Raw genomic sequence first — 19,234 nt, 5'->3', positions numbered from 1 at the left:
AAAATGGGCTTGGGCGGGGCATGTAATGCGAAGGCAAGATAACCGCTGGTCCTTAAGGGTAACACAGTGGATTCCAAGAGAAAGCAAACGTAGCAGGGGACGCCAGAAAGTTAGGTGGGCGGATGAGATTAAGAAGTTTGCGGGGATACACTGGCGGCAACTGACAAAGGACAGGGTTAATTGGAGAGACATGGCAGAGGCCTTTGCCCTGCAGTGGGTGTAGCCAGGCTGATGATGATGATGATGATGATGGTCTTTTCTATTTTTTTACTGATTCTTCAGGTTGCCACTGCTGAGCAAACTATCTTTTCGACACCGCCATGCCGGTAAGCAATCAAATATATATTTGGTACCAATTTATTTTACAATTCATGAAACAGGAAATTACATCATTGTATATAACCAAATTATGGTGCTCCTTTCAGTTTAAAGGGTTAGCTGCTTAGTGAAGAATTTAGGTGCTTCCCGAATTGCCGTCTTAACTTTTACTGCATATTGCTTTCGCTTTCAGATATGCTGCTTTCTGTGAGCATGGTTATGCCTCTCCTGTGCGGGAGTATTGTAAGAGCCCATAGTGTAATTAAAAAAACCAAAAAAGTGAAAACAAACACTCACACTTTAAACAGGTGGGCTCTTCATGTCGCGCTGGACAAGGCATTTTTAAAACCTTTTATTTCTTAAAAAGAATTATTGGCTGAGAACAATATTCCTTCTAAGCACTGCTTTATAATTATTTATGTTTATGCGACCACAGAGCTATCGCGGATGAATGCACAATAGAACTTTCAGCCTTTTACTATAGTCCAATTATTCCTTGCCGTAAATTGTGGTTTGTCAAAGTGACAGCGGCTATCGTAGCTGTGGCCGGCAAAACACGCTGACACATAGGACGAACAGCAGTTTTCGCCACTTCAAAACTCAAATCCATCGCGATAAGACGACACACATTATGTCTAGAAGCCAAAGATATGTCCACAAATGGAAAAATTTCTTTTACCTTCGTCCTACTTCATTTTCCAGCTGCTTTCCGAGAGTATCCACCCGGCGAATGTAGTGGCAAAGCAGAAATCTGTGCTTGCGAAAAAGGGATATCATTTGATATTCGACGTGAGTATTTATTCAGAATGTAATTTTCCCATGATTTCTTAAATGTTACCTTTCAACAAATTGATGCTTGGGATGAAATTTAAGGCTTCACGAAATCTCACCACGTCGAGTATTACGTTAATATCAAAACTAAAAAAGAAGCACTGACCAATGGTTCGGCTCAAACCAACACTGGAGTTTCGTCCTCACTACAGAAGCCTTGTTCGCTGAATACAGTGCGTGACAATCGACGAGTGTGTTCGAATAATCGGTTGCGGTAGCTTGCATACGTTGGCGAGCGATTGCCTTCGTGGCAATGTATCTGTGGTTTGTTTCACCAGAGGCCCAAAGCATTGGCGTGAAAGCCCGTTCCGTTTTTTATCGATGATTGAAGCCTCTTCCAGCAGGTATCGTGCTGCAGCTAGTCTGGGAACGCCGCAAGTACACTTGAAATAGCTGAACTATTTACTGCGCGTTTCGTCTGTTCTTTCACACACATTGCAACTTGCCGCACTCGCCTACGTAAACACGGTGAGATCCAGCGCAGGAGACCTTGTGCGCAACGTCCAGAAATTTTTCGCATTTTAGTTTGTCCTACGACTTCATCAACTCGTTCCGTAACTTACGGGCGAAAACGTGGCAGCGGGCACACAGCACGTAAGCCGGACGAGTGCCGGCACTCCACTTATGCCATGTACATAAGGTATGGTGACAGGTGACCTGCAGTGGTTGGGAATCAGTTTCCCAGGGTGCACAGAGGAGCGCTCCGCAAAATCCACAAATGTTTTGGGGTGGTCGCCGCTCCTTAACTCACGGCGCCTTTCCATCAGGTCCGAGGCGCATTCTCCAGGTCTTCAGCAATTCCCTAGTTTCTTACAAAAAAAAAGAAGCCGGAGCAGCACATTTGTGGTAGGCCAGGTTCAGAGAATTGAAATGCAAGTCCTTCTGTGTGTGGCCGCCCATCCTAAACGCTTTGAACGATTGTTGGCGGCCTTCTGGCCCGACTGGTATTACCAAAAACGGCTGTGACTGACCAACGCACACCTGAAAAATTAGTGGCCTCTGTCATGCTCTGTAGGTGCTCCGTGAAGACAGTGAGTGTGTCCGTTTTAATGTTACAAAAACAATCCTGTGTGCACCGCAAGAACACTTTAGGCGGAGGTTGAAAGGAAGGCACAGTCCGGTTTTCTATGGACTCCGCGATTAGGTGTTCCCTTGAGAGTAACGGACATACTGATTGCAGTTCCATCAACCTGGAGTGCATTGTGTCACGTTCGAAGACGTACGTATTTTACAGGGACTCTTCCGACAGCATTAAACCACGCTGCGCCTCGATAGGTGTTCTCTCCCCGAGCTGAAGGACAATGAATACAATTACCGCTAGATACACTGGGACGCGGTTAAACACAGCCAGACCAGAAAATCTGCATAAGATGTCAACATCATGTCTCGGACTTGATACAAGTGCGCCGTGGGATAGAAATGTGCGGCTATCCCAAGAAATTTCTCGATTCTGTGGAATGCCGTTCTGTGCTCCCAGCAAACCCAGATGGCAGCCTCTGCAGATCACCTGTGACCACACATTAGGCACTTGGCATAAGTGCAGGGCTGGGACGTGTGCTGTATACGCATGACGTGCACATTGCACACTTTCGCACTCTCAAGTTATGGCATGACTGATGAATTTCAAAGACAAAATCAGAAATAGCGAGATTCCGGGCCTTGCGTACAGGTTTGCCTGCGGGTACAAGGAGGCAGCAAAAACGGCCTCAACAATAACTGTCGAACCTCTGAATTGCTACTATTTACAAAAGCAGCTGAGCGCTTTCAGGTGGCTAAATAACATCTTACACGCCAGAAAGTAATTAGTAAAGAAGTATATGGTATTCAGGCTGTTTTCAACTAAGCCACTCCGCCATCTTAATAATTTAGAGTTTATTAACTCGAAAATTGGACAAGTGCACCTTGCCGGTCTCTTGGTGTACCTATCAGCAGTTATCGGGGCTGGACAGATCATGTGAACAGCATATAGCCCGATCTATCGTATAAGGCATCTTCTGCCACAGCTGGTTCATTCCAATATTGTATATTGCGATCTCTTGTGGGCACCTGCTATAAAACCGATTTTCATAAAGTATTTCCAGTTCAGAAAAGAGGCCTCCGTGTATTGTGCGCAAGCCCAGCTAACGAAACAAATATTTTCAAAGTTTTTCTTGTACGCAATCTTTCTCATTGTTACAACTTAAGTTTGGCGATTTTTAATTTCCACAAAAACAAACAGGATTTCTTTTCTTTCCTTAAATCTTATATTTTGAGTAATATAAATGTCAAGAACATGTGGTTCTACTATCCGCAACGAAATCCACGGCAAACTATGGGAAACAAACCATATCAAGCCAAATTGCTATCCTTTGTAATACGTAACAGTCCATTGTAGAAACTGTTCAAGGAATTAACAGTGTGTGTTTCTCTAAGAAAAAAACTTAATATGCTCTTTCCTTATGCATACTTCTCTCTATAAAAAATTACTGCTGGTACGCTAAAGAACTATCATTCGTTTGTTTTTGTTCATATTCTCACATTTTCTTTTCACAGCGTCTTTGAACTGCTATAATATGTGTATTTAGGTGGTAAAGTGTTTCATAGAATTTAGCTCTTTTACTAGACTGACATTTCATTGCTTTTATTATTTCACTTTTCAAAATTTTTAACGGTCGCTACCTTCGGCTTTTTCTTGCGTTTTAATGTAACTGTTCACTTTGCTATGTGTGTTCATTTCAACTCGTTTTTGTTTTGAATGTGTTTTGCCGTCCAGCCACCGGTGTCATGATTCGTAATCCGCGGTGTAGGCCTTGTCAGGAGCCATTGTTTGTACTCCTGCTATAGCTTCACCTCGTGGGCATGTTTTACATGATGATGATGATGGTGTCCTCGGGCTGTATGAAATAAACGCGCTTCTACTTCTTCCAACTGTGCGCAAGCAACTATAAAGAAAGAAAAAATAACACAACCAACACATTTCGGCTTAGCAGAACATATTTCGCGACATATTTTCATAAATAGATGCTCCTCAAGAATGTTGGCAACATTGTGCAGGGGACCCTCGTATACTGATATTTACTGGACTGCAAACTCTCGTAAATGTCTCAATATATTCAGGTATTTGCTAAAGAGCTTTCTTTGTGTTTTTACCACTTATAGGAAGACGCAATTGCTCATCAGTGCTTTTTTCATTGATATTTGCATCCCTTAATGTAGGATACCTCTCAAGCATCTGATGTAATAAATGTTGCCTAAATACGCCAAATTTGTCGTAATGCGCACTCAAGTACTATTTAAATCAGTAGATCTGTAAGGCTCTCCACTGGGGCCAGTTGGGAGCACAGCATTCTAATTTTTAATTGTGTTTTTTTTTTTCATTGCGGGAGCCCCGTGGCTGAAATTTTATTTATGTATTTCAATTTTTCGCAACTCGCTGGCATCGTGTTCGTTTTTCCACGTCTTGCAACGCCATCAAAATTGCGTGGACATCAACCTTTCCAGAACAACTTCCCGTTTCTAAAGGTTACTAGCCTTTTAGGAGGACCGTGGACCCTCACTTTCGTGTACGGCTGCATTCGAATAGCACGAAACACATGTTTTAGGAGCAACACAATCTCCTGAAGCAGTTGTGTAAAGAATGCAATGACTAGTAATGCTGTCGCCTCCTCTTTCAATGAGGGAGGAATGCTATTGTATGCACGGCGTTCTGCGGAGATTTCAAGCCTAAAAACTTGTCGCATGAGTTTTGCTGTAATCCAAAACGCGGGATTATCATATCGTGTCACTGTAAGGAATTACCAAGAGAAAAATTAAGCGCGCAACTCGCCTCCCGTAGCTCCTCAACATGGTGTTCTCTTTTCCACAGAATCCTTTGAAGTTCCTGAACTGGGAAAGATATCTGCCTTGCAAAGTGGAAGGCGGGCTCTCTGTGCACGTGTTCCTGCACCAGCGGCTGCCGCGCGGCGAACATGGATTGTAAGTTCAGAGACTTTGATCCTAAGTGTTTATTAGGCAGACTGTAAATACTCTGTTGTGTTTTGACCGTAATGAACATTGGAAGGAAAAAACGGTAACGTCTTCGGCAGCACACTATGTAAGTGCCTTAACAGCGCGTTTGAGCGAATGAACACAACTCGCTGGCACTGGTAAACGGAGGCGGCTTTGCCGACTCTTCCACTCTGATCAGAAATGGCACAGAAAGAACCTAGGATGGAGATAACAAGGCTATCTGGAAAGTTTTAAGCGTAGGAATTTCTGGTCTTGAGAAACATGCTCCCTTCTAAGAACTCCTGTCCTATGTTATCAATCTTATTCAGGAGCCTCAATTTCGTCTCTCAAATTCTCAAGTGTCTGCGCTAAAAGCACTGGGGTTCAATATCTTCAGTTAGGGCCCGTATGCTTATCTTTCCCGCTGTAAAATGAGATAAGCCATTTTCTTTGTTAATTGCTTCTGGAAGCCAAGCCATGCTCAGTTGACAGCTCATCAGTGAAGGTTATTCCGACGGCGTTTAGTTCCATATTTTGAAAGACGAATCAGGTGCGAAGAATTCTTGCAGCAGTAATCGGCTGTTGCCTCAATCCCTGTGTGGTGACCCAAATTCATGAAATAACGCTAACATATGGAAAATAATTAGTTTTGTCAAGAGTACGAGGGTATCTAGTTTTAGAATACCATAGTGCGAAATCAATCAGTACAACTTGTATACTTCCCGTGTTTCAATTGTACTCTTTGAATGCCTCCTCATGTGGGACCATATAGCTACTCATAGGCGTGCTTCGCTGAACATGTGCATTTTTCACCGAATAATCTTCCTTCTTCTTGCTTCGGTTGACATGAAGTCGTATTTTTTTAGTGGAATTGGCTAGTGGCAGCTTTCTAATTTTTGTTTAAAAAAGCAATTGCTGAAAAAAAATCATTCATTGCCATAATTCCGTTGGTGACTGAAAAAGCAGCTTCCATATTTTGTTAACGCACTGAAATCCCTTTTAACAGTTTTCCTATCTGTTATGCTGAAAACAGGGGAGCATAAACGGCTGATATCAATTGGTCATTCATGACGCATGCCTTAAAACGCCACCGGAAGGCCTCATAGACAAATATGATACATGGGGTGTTTCACGCTGAGTGAAATTTAGCCGGAGTAGCTTACTGGCGTGTAGCTTGACAGGCGTGTCCAGCTCTGACATGGTCGACAGGGTGCGTGGCCGTGTTGTTTTTATTGTTAGTGGCTACGGGCTCACAAATCTACGCTTTATTTATCGACCTTTCTAAAGCTTTCGACACCGTTCTCCACAGCAAACTTCTTTGTAAACTTAATGCAATACTCAAAAACCCGTTACTGGTAGACTGGATATCAAGCTTTCTTTGTAATCGTACACAGTATGTTTCTTTCAACTCCTGTTCATCTCAAACTGTTAATGTATCATCCGGTGTACCACAAGGATCCGTGCTCGGGCCACTGTTGTTCTTATTATACATTAATGATTTGCCAGAAAATATTATTTCAAAACTTCGGTTGTATGCAGACGATTGTGTGATATACAGTTCAATTAACACCCCTGAGGATCACGCGCAACTAAATCAGTCATTCTGCTCATGGTGTGAAACATGGCAAATGCAAATAAACTTTCGTAAATCTGTATACATATCATTCTGTAATCGCACAATATCATCTTCTTACACCTACTCATTCAAAGATAACTCTCTGAATCAAATGTCCGAGTACAAATATTTAGGTATTCTTTCTTATCTTGTCCTGGTCAAAGCATATTAACACAATATCCAATAACGCAATGCGGAGCCTCGGTTATCTAAAACGTACACTTAGTGTTGCCCCCCAAGAAACTATACTGGTAACATACAAAGCTTTAATTCGTCCACTTTTGGAGTATGGGTCAATAATCTGGAATCCTCATAAACAGTCCGATATCAGTAAGCTGGAATCCGTCCAAAGGAAAGCAGTACGGTTTATTTGCCGACGGTATGACAGAAATTTTTCACCTTCATCCACTCTTCCTGCCATATGCCTTTCCCTCCTTTGTACCCGCCGCGACAATGAGTGTTTAAAATATTTTCATGGTATTGTTAATTCATCCCGCTTTGCTTCACTGTCTGAGTATTTGCAGTTTTCAGCATCTTCATCTACAAGGAGCTACAACCCATTGAATGTAACACCCATTCACGCGCGCACTGATATGTTCAAATTTAGTTTTTTTTCCTCGTGTTATCGAACGATGGAATTCTTTACCCGGTGATATACGCTCCCTGGAACCAAACCTATTTTTCAATGTTGTTGCAAATCTGTGATTAGTCTGTTGCATTTCTGTTCTGTATTTTAATGGTGTTCAGTTCTGAATATGTTGTCGCTCTCTGCCTTTTTTTTTTATTTTCTTCCTCTCACTCCTGCAATAACCCCATCGGGGCTGCAGTATATGTAATAAATAAAACAAATAAATAAATAAATTTATTGGTAATCAGGAAATAAAACATGCAAGGAACAGATGTTGCTACCCTCGACATCGGCCTTCGAAGCCTGAATCACCTGAGCTGCGGCTAGCGGGAATAAAATGACACGGAGAGGACAGGAGGAAGGTATGAAAGCGAGGAGCGATAGAATAAAGTATAGGGTGGCATATACGCTATGTACAAATGCAGGGTACTGAAATAAAAATAAATGTGTGGTGCTGCGCCGCGCAAGGTTTGTGGAAAAATGCCGGAACTTGTCCCTCCTCCTAGACGCGGGGGCAGGAAAAAAATGGCTGTGGCTTAGCTTGATTAAGCCCGGTAATTGCGAAAGCAATATCCGTAGCTACGCCATGGTTCAGCTGGTAGTGTAGCTGGTGGTGGTGCTTGTGGTTAGACTTGTGGTGATGCATCGGTTATACAATCCAATCCATTCCATAATGCTAATATGGTAGCTACTGGCCTCGCTACGCGACAGGCTGAAAGTCCAACTAGTATTGCTTTCGCAATAAAAAAAACACATCTTGACCCTAGAACAAAGGGTGCAGGGATGGAAGGAAAAAAAGTGAAGGGAAAGAACCTCAAAAAAAAACATTAAAGCAGTGCTTTTTCTCAGTATTCGGCAATAATGCACCCACCCTCGGTTTAGCTGCTACCTCTGGACTATGAGAGAAAAGGCGGGGGAGGGGGGAGGGGGGGGGGGGGAGAGGAAGTATCCCGGAGGAATGTTAGAAATGTAACATCACATAGAAGGCAAATTGGAAAGGAAGAAAAGAAAAATTATGTGGCGTTCACGAGACCACAAGGTGAGCCAAACCGGCGGTGGAAGGAACGACACAAATGTGGCATGCATAAAGGGATATGACCTCGGACGAAACAGTCAGTGGTGCTTTTTGTATTTTCGTAGGCCTCTGACCTCGGAACAGAGGTGGCGGTGCAGTTACTTTCATTGATTCTAATTTGCACTGTGTTAAATTTTAAAATATATTATGATTCTCGTTGCTCGCGCTCACGAGTGTTCTTTAAGCCACTCTGTGGTACCTTTACTATAGGTTTGTTAAACTCGTGGCTTTTCACGCGGAGGTGTTTCGAAAGAGGGAGGTTGGGGCCGGATTGAGTATGTGAGCGGTGGTTATTAAACCTGAAATGGAAGGAATTGTCTGTTTGGCCTATGTATTGCATTCGACAGTCGCCACACTGGAGTATGCGAACCACGTTGCTGGAATCGCAGTTTAGGTCTTCCAGGATAGAATGTTTGAAATTTGAATGGGCGATTTTAGCCAGTGCCGTGGTTTGCATGAGTTTGCAGACTTGGCATCGGCTTTTTCCGCAGAGTATGCAATCTATAGCTCTCGATTTATTCACTGTCGGATGGGCAACATTATTTTGTAGATTTCTTACTCTTCTATATGTTACCTGGGGGACCATTGAGAAAATTTTTGAAAGCCGGTGACTCTGTTCTATGATATTAAAGTGTTTTTTTTATTTTGTTAATGTTCTGGACGTTGCTTGTGAAGGTTAGTAGGAGATTACAGCGCTGTGATGTTGGGTTAGTATGAGATTAAAGCGCAGTGATGTTGGGTTAGATTCCTTAAGGACGTGATTAATATTAGTTGCTTCCGCCTTTTTAGTGGCATCGCTTACTACAGGGGACGACTAATGTTGTTTGTTTAGAATGCCCCGCATACCATTATCATTTTACCGAAAATCTTTCGATCGTGAGCAAACTCGTTTGAATCTAATGGCCTGTGAGTATCGGATTGAAGTTTTGCGTGGCGTGGGTGGCAGTTGTTGAAATGAAGATACTGTTGTCTGCCTGTGGGTTTTTTATCGACACTAGTGATTAATGTACCTCTTTCAACTCGAACAAAAACACAGAGGAAGATAATTTTAATGGTTGAGTAGGTGTCTGTGAAAGAAATATTAGGAGGAATTTTGTTGAATGAGGTGACAAACTGGAGGAGTCCGTCCACGGTTTCGGTCCAAACCATAAATATGTCATCCAAAAAGCGTTTGTAAAAATCTGGTTTGGTTGCATATGAGGATAGAAAGTATATTCAATTTTGTTCATAAATATTCTGGCTTAATTTGGCGCCATTTTTGTGTTCATAGCTGTACCGCTAGTTTGAACATAATAAGAGCTGTTGAATTCAAAGGTGTTAAGTTTAAGGACCAAATTGGCAAGTGTCTAGACGGCACATAGACTAGGGGTGTCTAGAATTTTGTATTCTTTATATGCTCCGACTACTGCCTTAATTCCTTTGTCGTGTGGGAAGTTAGTGTAAAGTGATACCATCTCTAGAGTAACTAGGATGGCTTAATTAGTTATATGGGGTATTATGGCTCATAAGCAACTGTGGCTATCATGCGCCAAACACAATAACTAGGAAAGCTCCTTGAGGGAAGGTGACATTGGATAATTCTTTTAGAAATTGATTAGAGTGGCGTATGTACGATGGATGTTTCGGAGGTGTATGTTTGACGAGAGAATCGATGTACTCTGAGATCGGTTCTATTATTGTGCTAATACCAGAAACAATCGGTCTCCGTGGATGATTCTGTTTGCGTATTTTCGGAAGCATGTAGAAGTGTCCTGCGGAGGTATTTACCTACTCGCGGTGGTAATTCCCCCTCATTCGTTAGTTTATTTATAGTTTTTATTACGATGTTCTTTTGCTCAGCGGTTGGGTCTGATACGAGATGGAATCTGATGGGAGCTATGGATTCGAGCTACTCGCATACAGCACAAATATCTGATAAATAAATCGTCCGGTCCTTTAACATCTTGTCACGCTGTAGTGATGGAGGCCGAACAGCATATATTTGCGAACATAGCCCGCGCGGTGCTGCCGCCGTCATGCGAGAACGGTTGCGGCATATAGATGAATTTGTCCCAGCGAGAATTGGTGCTCCTGAACCAAAGAAAACAATTTACTTAACCGAATTCTTCAACTTCCACAACGCTCTCAAACTCTGCCGCCAACACACTGCAGGGCTTACCGTCGCAGGCACTCTGCCAACGGATCGCAACGTCGTACTGTTTTTGCCATTCCCTATACTTGATGGCACTCGGAACATGTTGCATCCCGTTGCAGTGAAGTTGCTGCAGTTTGAGGCAGCGCACGACATCCTTTTTCCAGCGATGTAAGCGTTTGTATTAAGCAAGAAAAGAACGAAACCGCACGCCTGCGAGAAAATCCCGCATAAAAAAAAAAACACAGGAACGACCTGGAACTCCAAATTCACGTGACAAAGCTTCGCCGAGACGCAATGTCCGCCGTAGTTTGGACGCCACATATTTTGACATCTTTAATTTGTCTGCTCGTAATTACTCATGTACGCCTCAGTATATACCTCGGATATACGTTTCTAAGGCTACTCTGCATTCACTAGACGCGCCTGAGAAGACCCAATTTTTTTTCCCTGGTTTTCTTCAATGACAGCTCACGCCTAGTTGGATTATGGATTGCATTATAGATTAAATTGTAGACTGTGGCTTCCTTCCTTGGATTATAGATTTAATTATCGATTGGCTTGCTGGATGGATATGGATTGGATTTTGGGTTCGGTATGGATTCTTGATAGCGTGACACATCCTGTCCACGCTGCTCAGGAGCCATAAAAGGGTTTCGCATTAATAATTCATCTCTGCTATTGCTAGAATCTTAGTTATAGCCTACCCACTGAGTAGTCTCCACCCTGCTTCTTGCCTGCGTTGGAAATCTAGTTGTCCACCAGTATAGTATACTGTGTTTTTACCGCACTGTTTGCCAACTGCGAGTCTTCATAGCGGGTTTCCACTATCCGGTCATCGCGGCTGGATGTAGGCGCGTAAGCAAGTACGACCTTCAGTTAAGCTAAACTAATATAACCACATCTTCTCGTCAATGCCACATAATTCCTCTATATTACCAGCTCTATCCTTACTGATGCGGAATGCCACAGCTAGTTCTCGTCTTTTCGTTAAACAGCGATGGCGTAGTACAAGCCCACCTTTTAGCACTGTATATAACTCACCTGTAATTCTAACCTCGCTCAGTCTTACGCATCCCATTCGGCATTAGCTAGTTCATCAAACAGCACTGCTAGACAAGCCTCACTGAAAAGTCTGTAGCGTTAAAGGTTGCTAGATTCAGTTTACAATGAAGCCTTCTCTTAAGCCAGATACTTGGCACCCTTCACTGCTTCACAGGTTTTGCCACTTTGGGCTATTGCTCAGCAGCCGGTGGGGTGAGCCCCTATGGTTACACTTAATATTCATATAGGAGGTACTTGGCTATTGGCCCCTTTGTAGACCAGGGTGGATAAATCTTGCTCTCTAAAAAAGTGCATTTCCAGCTGTGGTCACCAGGATCAGGTCCAACTTTCAGCCTGGTTGCGTAATTCCACCAGATTGCGGTTTTTTCTGTTTGGCGGTAAATTGCGTGGCACCGGGATTCAACCGACAGTCACCTTGCACGCTATCCGGATGCTGTACCTATTCGCCATCACTACGTCCTGGATAGAGTGCATTAAAAGTCGTAGATGTTAGAGATTTGAGTGAGCACAATAATTTCCTGACAGCACGCAAGCCAAAACACTCGCACATATTGTCACGGTCGGGACGGCCAGGACACATTGTACTGTGAAGCGCCAGGCAGCAGCGGACTCCCGAGGGCACCACACAAAAGAGACGACGAAGAAGAAGCACTGCCCGCCACCATGGCTAAGGCTAGCCAGAATAGCGGTTAAGGCAGTTCGGCCGGGAGACGGCGCCACGAGAGTGCCCAGGAATGTGGCATTGCTCCCCCCCTCTGGAAAGCGCCGCCCTCGGCGCGGCAGGTCGCGTGGACGGACGGCGGCTCCCCCGGGCACGGGATTTTGGCACACGTACACCTGGTGTTCATGGGGTGCCCGTGCAGAGGGGCAGTAGTCCTGGTGCATGTACCAGTTATCGTCGACGGGCGCGGAATCCACTGTCTCGGCCGTCTTGATCTCGTATGCAAGGAGGGGGAGACAGCTCTCAGTCGTCTGGACATTTGCTACTTCTAGTTCGAGCAGCACGCGGTCGTTGAGCGTTCCCGAAACCGAGGCGTGGGTACTCTGTCCGACGGAGTATTCAAGCGGCAGCGTGTTGCGGTTGGACAGCAGGGCGAGTGTGGGATTCATGAGGCGGTTCTGGCCGACCACCATCTTGACGGGCGCGCACGCCGAACACCTTAGTCTTCGGCGCTCGCAGGTAGAGACGAGTGAGCTGCTAGCGGGCGTGGTACGGCTTCATTCGTGCGACATGCACAACTTCGGACGTTGGTCGTCGAGAGGAACGAACAGTTCCTTGAGGGAGGACTTCATAGTTTACCTCGCCGAGTTGGCGTATCACTTTATAGGGGCCAAACTACTGCCGAAGCAGCTTTTCAGAGCGCCCTCGTTGGCGGATTGGGCTCCACACCAAAACGTTTTCTCCGGGCTGGTAAGTGACATCCCTGTGGCGATGGTTGTAACGGTGAGCGTCTTTTGCTTGTTGATGCCGGATATGTTGCCGAGCAAGTTGGCGGGCAGCCTCAGCTTCGTGAACAAAGCGGTCGGCCCCCACGACAGCGGAGTTTACACTACCAGGAAGAAGCATTGCGTCGAGCACAGTCGTGGCTTCGCGACCATGGACTAAGCGAAACGGTGTGAAGTGAGTCTTCTCTTGCAGCGCACTGTTATATGCGAAAGTAACGTAAGGGAGTAGTGCATCCCAGTTGCGGTGGTCGTCGTCGACATACAAGAAAATCATGTCGGTGATCGTCTTATTTAGGCGCTCAGTGAGTACATTAGTTTGCGGGTGATAAGCTATTGTTCGTCGGTGGCTGGTGCTGTTGAGTCGCATAACTTCGTCTGTCAGCGCCGAGGTAAAGGCCGTCCCTCTGTCAGTTATAACGACCGCGGGTGCGCCATGACGAAGCACGATGTTGTGCATGAAGAATGTGGCAATTTCCGCAGCTGTTCCACGGGGAAGAGCTTTCGTCTCACAGTATCGACTGAGGTAGTCGGTGACGACCACAATGTACCGGTTACCCAGCGAAGACTCCGGAAACGGGCGAGTAAATCCGTGCCGACTTGGTAGAAAGGAACGTGAGGTGTATCAATAGGCAGCAGTAGTCCGGCTGGCTTAGTCGGTGGTGTCTTGCGACGTTGGCACTCGCGGCAAGTTCTGACGTAACGCTGTACAACTGCAGCAACCCTGGGCCAGTAGTATTTTTGGCGTATCCGCGCCAAAGTGCGGGAAAAACCTAGCTGACCAGAAGATGGGTCATCATGGCACGAATGCAGGACTTCGTCGCGCAAGGCCGCAGGTACGAGGAGCAGATAGACAGCTTGCGTCGGGTGGTAGTTTTTCTTATACAGAACGCCATCGCGCAAACAGAACGACGACAGTACACGAGGGAAGATTCGTGATGGAAACTCAGCGCTTCCTTCAAGATACTCAGTGAGAGGCCGTAGTTCACTCTCGTCTCATTGGTTTTGAGTGAGGACGGACGTGGAGATGGCACCGAGAAAAACAAAATCGGTGTCGGGATCAGCTCGGTTGTCCTCAACAGGAGCCCGAGACAGACAGTCGGCATCACTGTGCTTCCTGCCGGACTTATAAACGATGGTGACGTCGAACTCTTGAAGGCGAAGGCTCCAGCGTGCAAGCCACCCCGAGGGATCTTTGAGGTTCGCCAGCAAGCATAGCGAATGGTGATCACTGACGACTCTAAAAGGGCGGCCGAATAAGTACGGGCGAAATTTGGTCACTACCCACACAATTGCCAGGCATTCTTTTTCAGTGGTGGAATAGTTCGCCTCCGAGCGTGACAAGATGCGGCTTGCGTATGCGATTACGCGTTCTAGGCCATCCTGCCACTGCACAAGGAGCGCACCGAGGCCGATGTTGCTGGCGTCTGTGTGCAGTTCAGTGTCGGCTGACTCGTCGAAGTGGCCAAGGATGGGCGTACTTTGCAGACGAGTGCGGAGGTCTTTGAAGGCCTGTTGTTGCTCCTGGCCCAAGAAGAACGGTTCGGCATCTTTCATGAGGCGGATGAGGGGCTCAGCGATCTGTGAGAAGTTCCGCACAAAACGCCGATAATAGGCGCAGAGACCCAAGAAGCGGCGCACACTTCGCTTATCGGTTGGCATGGGAAAAGCAGCGACAGCGGCTGTCTTATCGGGGTCAGGGCTAACTCCCTTAGCGCTCACGATGTGGCCCAGAAGCTTCAACTCCTGGAAAGCGAAATGACACTTTTCGGGCTTGAGGGAAAGACCAGCCGAACGAATTGCGGCGAACACGGCAAGCAGGCGCCTCAAGTGCTCTTCGAACGTGGCGGAGAAGATGACAACGCCATCCAGGTACACGAGGCAGGACTGCCATTTTAGGTCGGCAAGCACGGTGTCCATCATCCGCTGCAAGGTGGCAGGAGCCGAGCACAGTCCGAAAGAGAGCACCCAGGATTCGTACAGACCATCCGGTGTAATAAAGGCGGTCTTTTCCCGGTCGCGCTCGTCCACCTCGATTTGCCAATAGCCACTACGTAAATCTAGCGACAAGAAGTACGTGGCGTGGCGTAGCCGGTCCAGTTAGTCATCAATCCGTGGCAGAGGATAAACGTCCTTGTTGGTGACTTTGTTCAGACGCCTGTAATCAACACAGTACCGTAGGGTTCCATCCTTCTTCGCCACAAGGACAACAGGCGATGTCCACGGGCTCGTCGACGGCTGTATCACGTCGTCCTGGAGCATTTCTTGAACTTGCCGGCGAATGGCGTCACGTTCCTTCGAAGAGACCCGATAAGGAGGCTGGAATAACGGTCGCTGGTTTGCGTCAACAATAATGCGGTGCTTTGTGAGCGGAGTCTGCCTGACCTTGGAGGTCGAGGCAAAGCAGTCGCGGAAAGATTCGATAATGCTCTCCAGGCATCGTTTCTGATGAGATGGGAGGTTCGGGTTCACGTGAGTCTTTATGGGAGGGGTCGGCGCCTCCACTGATGCCGGGATTTGGGACAACGCGTGCTGACCCACGAATTCACAAAGTTCTTAAATACGCAATAGCTGTTTTGCCAGGCAAACACTGAGGTTCAGAACCAAAATTGGTCACCAGAAGTTCGGTTAGCCCACTGTTCAATTCAATGATTCCGCGAGCTACACACAGTTGCCAACCCAGGAGCAGCGAGATGTTGGTTTCAACGATGCCACGAGTGCTGGGGCTGTTATGGCACTCTACGGTAGCAAACATGCTGGCTCTTGACGGATAAACACCTAGTCATCACAGACGCACAACTTAGCCCTGCGTGGCACGGTATCGTCGTCGACAGGGACTTGGGTGGAAAACGACACGATTAGCTCCTGAAGGTTGATGACGGCCCCGTACTGCTGAAGGAAATCCAACCGGGTATGAGGTCCTTGGAGCACTCGGGTAACACAGCAAAGCAACCAGGGAAAGTAACACCGCGGATCTGGATTCGCGAAGTGCAGACACCAATCAGAGTTACGACATGGCCACCAGCTGTCCGGATCTGCGGCCCGGACCAAGGGGTTAGAACCTTCCTCAGGGCTGTGGCTAACCGACTGCTCATTACAGAAAAATCGGCGCCGGTATCCACGAGTGCGATAACGTCATGGTTATCGGCGGATACCGGAATTTCGGCGGAAACCAGTCGGTCGCAGCGCGTCGTTGAGGTCGTCGGGTTACATCGTCGTTGATCGGAGCGTCGCGGCGAATCTTCGGGTGGAGGCTCTTGACACGTTCCAGTAGCGGCGGCCCTACCCCCAGAGGACGACATCTTCAGTTTTCACGATGTGGGAACGCGCCTCTGAACTGGCCAGAGGACGACGGGCGGCCGGGCGAAGAGAACCGCCTTGGTGATGGCGATCGGGACTGGCGTCGCTGCGAGGTCGAGGACTGCACGTTATCAGCCAGGTGCAGCTCGATATCCCGTGGTCTTTCACCGTAGCGTGGTCAATGTGCGTCAGATGAAAACCCCGTTAAACCTATTCTGCGGGAGGGGCAGTGACGGAGGATGTGGCCGGGCTCCCCGCAGTGGTAACAGAGCGTTTGGCATACGCCACACGTGCGCTTTGCTCATGGGGGGCCTGAACTCCTGCGGCACGGGTGGTGCTGCTGCGGTTGGGTAACGCAGGGATGGTACTGGCACGGGAACGACGGGGGAAAATGCTTGCATCGCTGGCCCAGGACTTCGTAGTGCTTCGCTGTACGTCATAATGGAAGGCGCCGGGTGTGGAGCGGGGGGCGGCTGCACAGCTCGTCGGATTTCGTCACGGACCACGTCCGTTACGGCAGCGACACTGGCCTGTGGAACTTCAAGGCGAAGTTTCGCCAGTTCCTCGCGAACAAGGCTTCTTACAAGCTCCTGAAGCTCCTCGCCGGGCAGCGACGTAGGCGTGTACTCGGAAGCGGCTGCGACGGTAGCCTGACGTCTGTAGTGCGCGCCTCGTTCCTGCAGAGAGCGCTCGATACCCGTTGCCTCCCTTGTGAAATCGGCCACTGTCCTTGGAGGGTCGCGGACAAGTCCAGCAAAGAGCTGTTCCTTGACACCCCGGATTAGGTGCCGCACTTTCTTGGCCTCGGCCGTAGCAGGGTCGGCTCGATTGAAGAGACGCATCATGTCCTCAACGAACATGGTGACGCTCTCATTTGGCTGCTGCGACCTGGAGTGCAGAGCGACTTCAGCCTTCTCTTTTCTTTCACTGTTGCCGAATGTCGCTAGCAACTCACGCCGAAAAACCTCCCAGGTGGCAAAAGAGGTCTCGTGGTTCTCGAACCAGATCTTTGCCGAGTCCTCTAGCGCGAAGTAGACTTTCCTCAACTTCCACTCAACGTCCCACTGGTTGAAGGCTGCCACACGGTCGAGACTGGCCAACCAATCTTCAACGTCTTCAAACCTGTCTCCGTGGAACGTCGGCGGTGACCGGGGCGCGTGGAGCACGAACGGAGCGTCAGCTCCAAAACGTTGAGTGGTGTGGCTACCAGTGGTTGATGTCACCTTCCTTGGTTTTGTCAGGCCGCTGAACTCTGGCTGTAGGCCTAGCAGGCGGCAGCTCGCTTTGTGGACGGGGGTTGTGTCTACGCCCTGAGAACTGGCTTCAAATGCGTCTTCGGAGTCAGTGTACATGGGACGTTACCCAGCACCTCTACCAAATATGTCACGGCCAGACAGTCGGGACGGCCAGGGCACGTTGTACTGTGAAGCGCCAGGCAGCAGCGGACTCCCGAGGGCACCACACAGAAGAGACGACGAAGAAGAAGCACTGCCCGCCACCATGGCTAAGGCTAGCCAGAATAGCGGTTAAGGCAGTTCGGCCAGGAGACGGCGCCACGATAGTGCCCAGGAATGTGCCAATATTGTTAACACGTTTGAGTTGGAATCTACCTGTGCTATTCACGCATGATATATGTGTTCTTTTTCTTCCTAGGTTCCGCTACTGCATAAACCACTACAACCGCAGGCCATACATTGAAATCGGCCAGTATAAGTACCCTTCGGAACAAATTTACATCATAATGGATACGACTAGATATACCCCAAGCAAAGCGATTGCCATCGCCAAAGTCGGGGATTATTTCTGGATCGAATTCAGATTCATCGGCACCGATGTGTTTGAGGTAAGTCCCGGACAATCCCGTTTCACTTTCTGTTTTATACGCGCGTTACCGCCGTCCTGGCACGTCTCTATCGATGACTACCGCTTTGGTGTACTAACGGCGTGGTAAACTGAGACTGCGTCATGAAACATGTGTGCCAATTGTGAGCCACTGTCAGCAGTTGGCGACCTGCAGTTACGGAGACCAGACTGGTGGGAGAGCCCTGATGGGGTCGGGTAGTGGGGTGTTACGCAGGTGCTCAGTCACCTCTTTCGAGCGCTTTGACCTTCAACGTACCGCTCCGAACGAAGTAAGGATAGCACGGTGACCTGCTGTGCTCTGCTTTGTCCCATCGTTTGTGGTGTAGGTGGCAATCGGCATGTTCTTAGAAAGCTGGTTTCCGTCGCCGGCGTTGATCAGAGTGTTCGCTGTGTTTTGCGTTCACAGTTTTCACGTATCGCGAGGCCGAAGGCACAAGTGAGTAGCTGTCTCACTTTTAAGGTGATAACCTTGGCCTTCACGTTCGACGCGAACGGCTGTATGCGTGGTACAGTAATTCCACATTTGTCCAAAGTTACTGTTACGTCACTGCCCTCGTAGCGAATCATATTTCGCGTGTACGTCACAGGTCATATTGTGGTTTAAGGGGTCTCAAGTTACACGAGACAATGACAACCCAGTCCAAAAGCAGTTACGTCACTACACAACATCTTATTGGTGTATAGAGTCCGGACGTTGTTGTACCGCCACTACGCCTTGCCTCTCAATAACGAAAAGCAACTGAGCTGAAAGGAAAAATGGACGAGCACGAACTCTCACCACTGCCCATTCCATCTTGAGTAGGGTACGCTATCCCTTCACAATTGAGGATTATTTTTATTGCCTTTTTCGACAGTTTAAAGCTGGTCACAAACAGTTCGGCGCTCCATTCCCTAAATAGGGAGCGGTCAAGCACTTCGTTCACATCAGAAATTCGGCACTGTTATAAGAAACAGAATCCATCGGTCAAACTAATAACGCTGAACCGAATTGATTATGGA

General features: G+C 47.4%; 1 protein-coding gene across 1 annotated transcript in view; it reads left to right on the top strand.

Moving 5' to 3' along the window:
* Positions 1-320: 320 nt before the first annotated feature.
* LOC149337073 (uncharacterized) overlaps positions 321-19,234 on the top strand; it is an 82,065-nt gene continuing 63,151 nt past the window's right edge. The window contains exons 1-4 of the mRNA XM_089554317.1: positions 321-326; positions 1,021-1,107; positions 4,994-5,103; positions 18,026-18,215. Of these exons, the coding sequence (XP_089410443.1) occupies positions 321-326; positions 1,021-1,107; positions 4,994-5,103; positions 18,026-18,215 (393 nt within the window). The remainder of the gene's footprint in view (positions 327-1,020; positions 1,108-4,993; positions 5,104-18,025; positions 18,216-19,234) is intronic.

The sequence above is a fragment of the Amblyomma mixtum genome, chromosome 7 (genome assembly GCF_055824585.1).
Source record: "Amblyomma mixtum isolate Tamu chromosome 7, ASM5582458v1, whole genome shotgun sequence".
In the NCBI taxonomy this organism is placed as follows: Eukaryota; Metazoa; Arthropoda; class Arachnida; order Ixodida; family Ixodidae; genus Amblyomma; species Amblyomma mixtum.
Note: the sequence above shows the minus strand (reverse complement) of the source record. Positions and strands in the feature narration are given on the sequence as shown.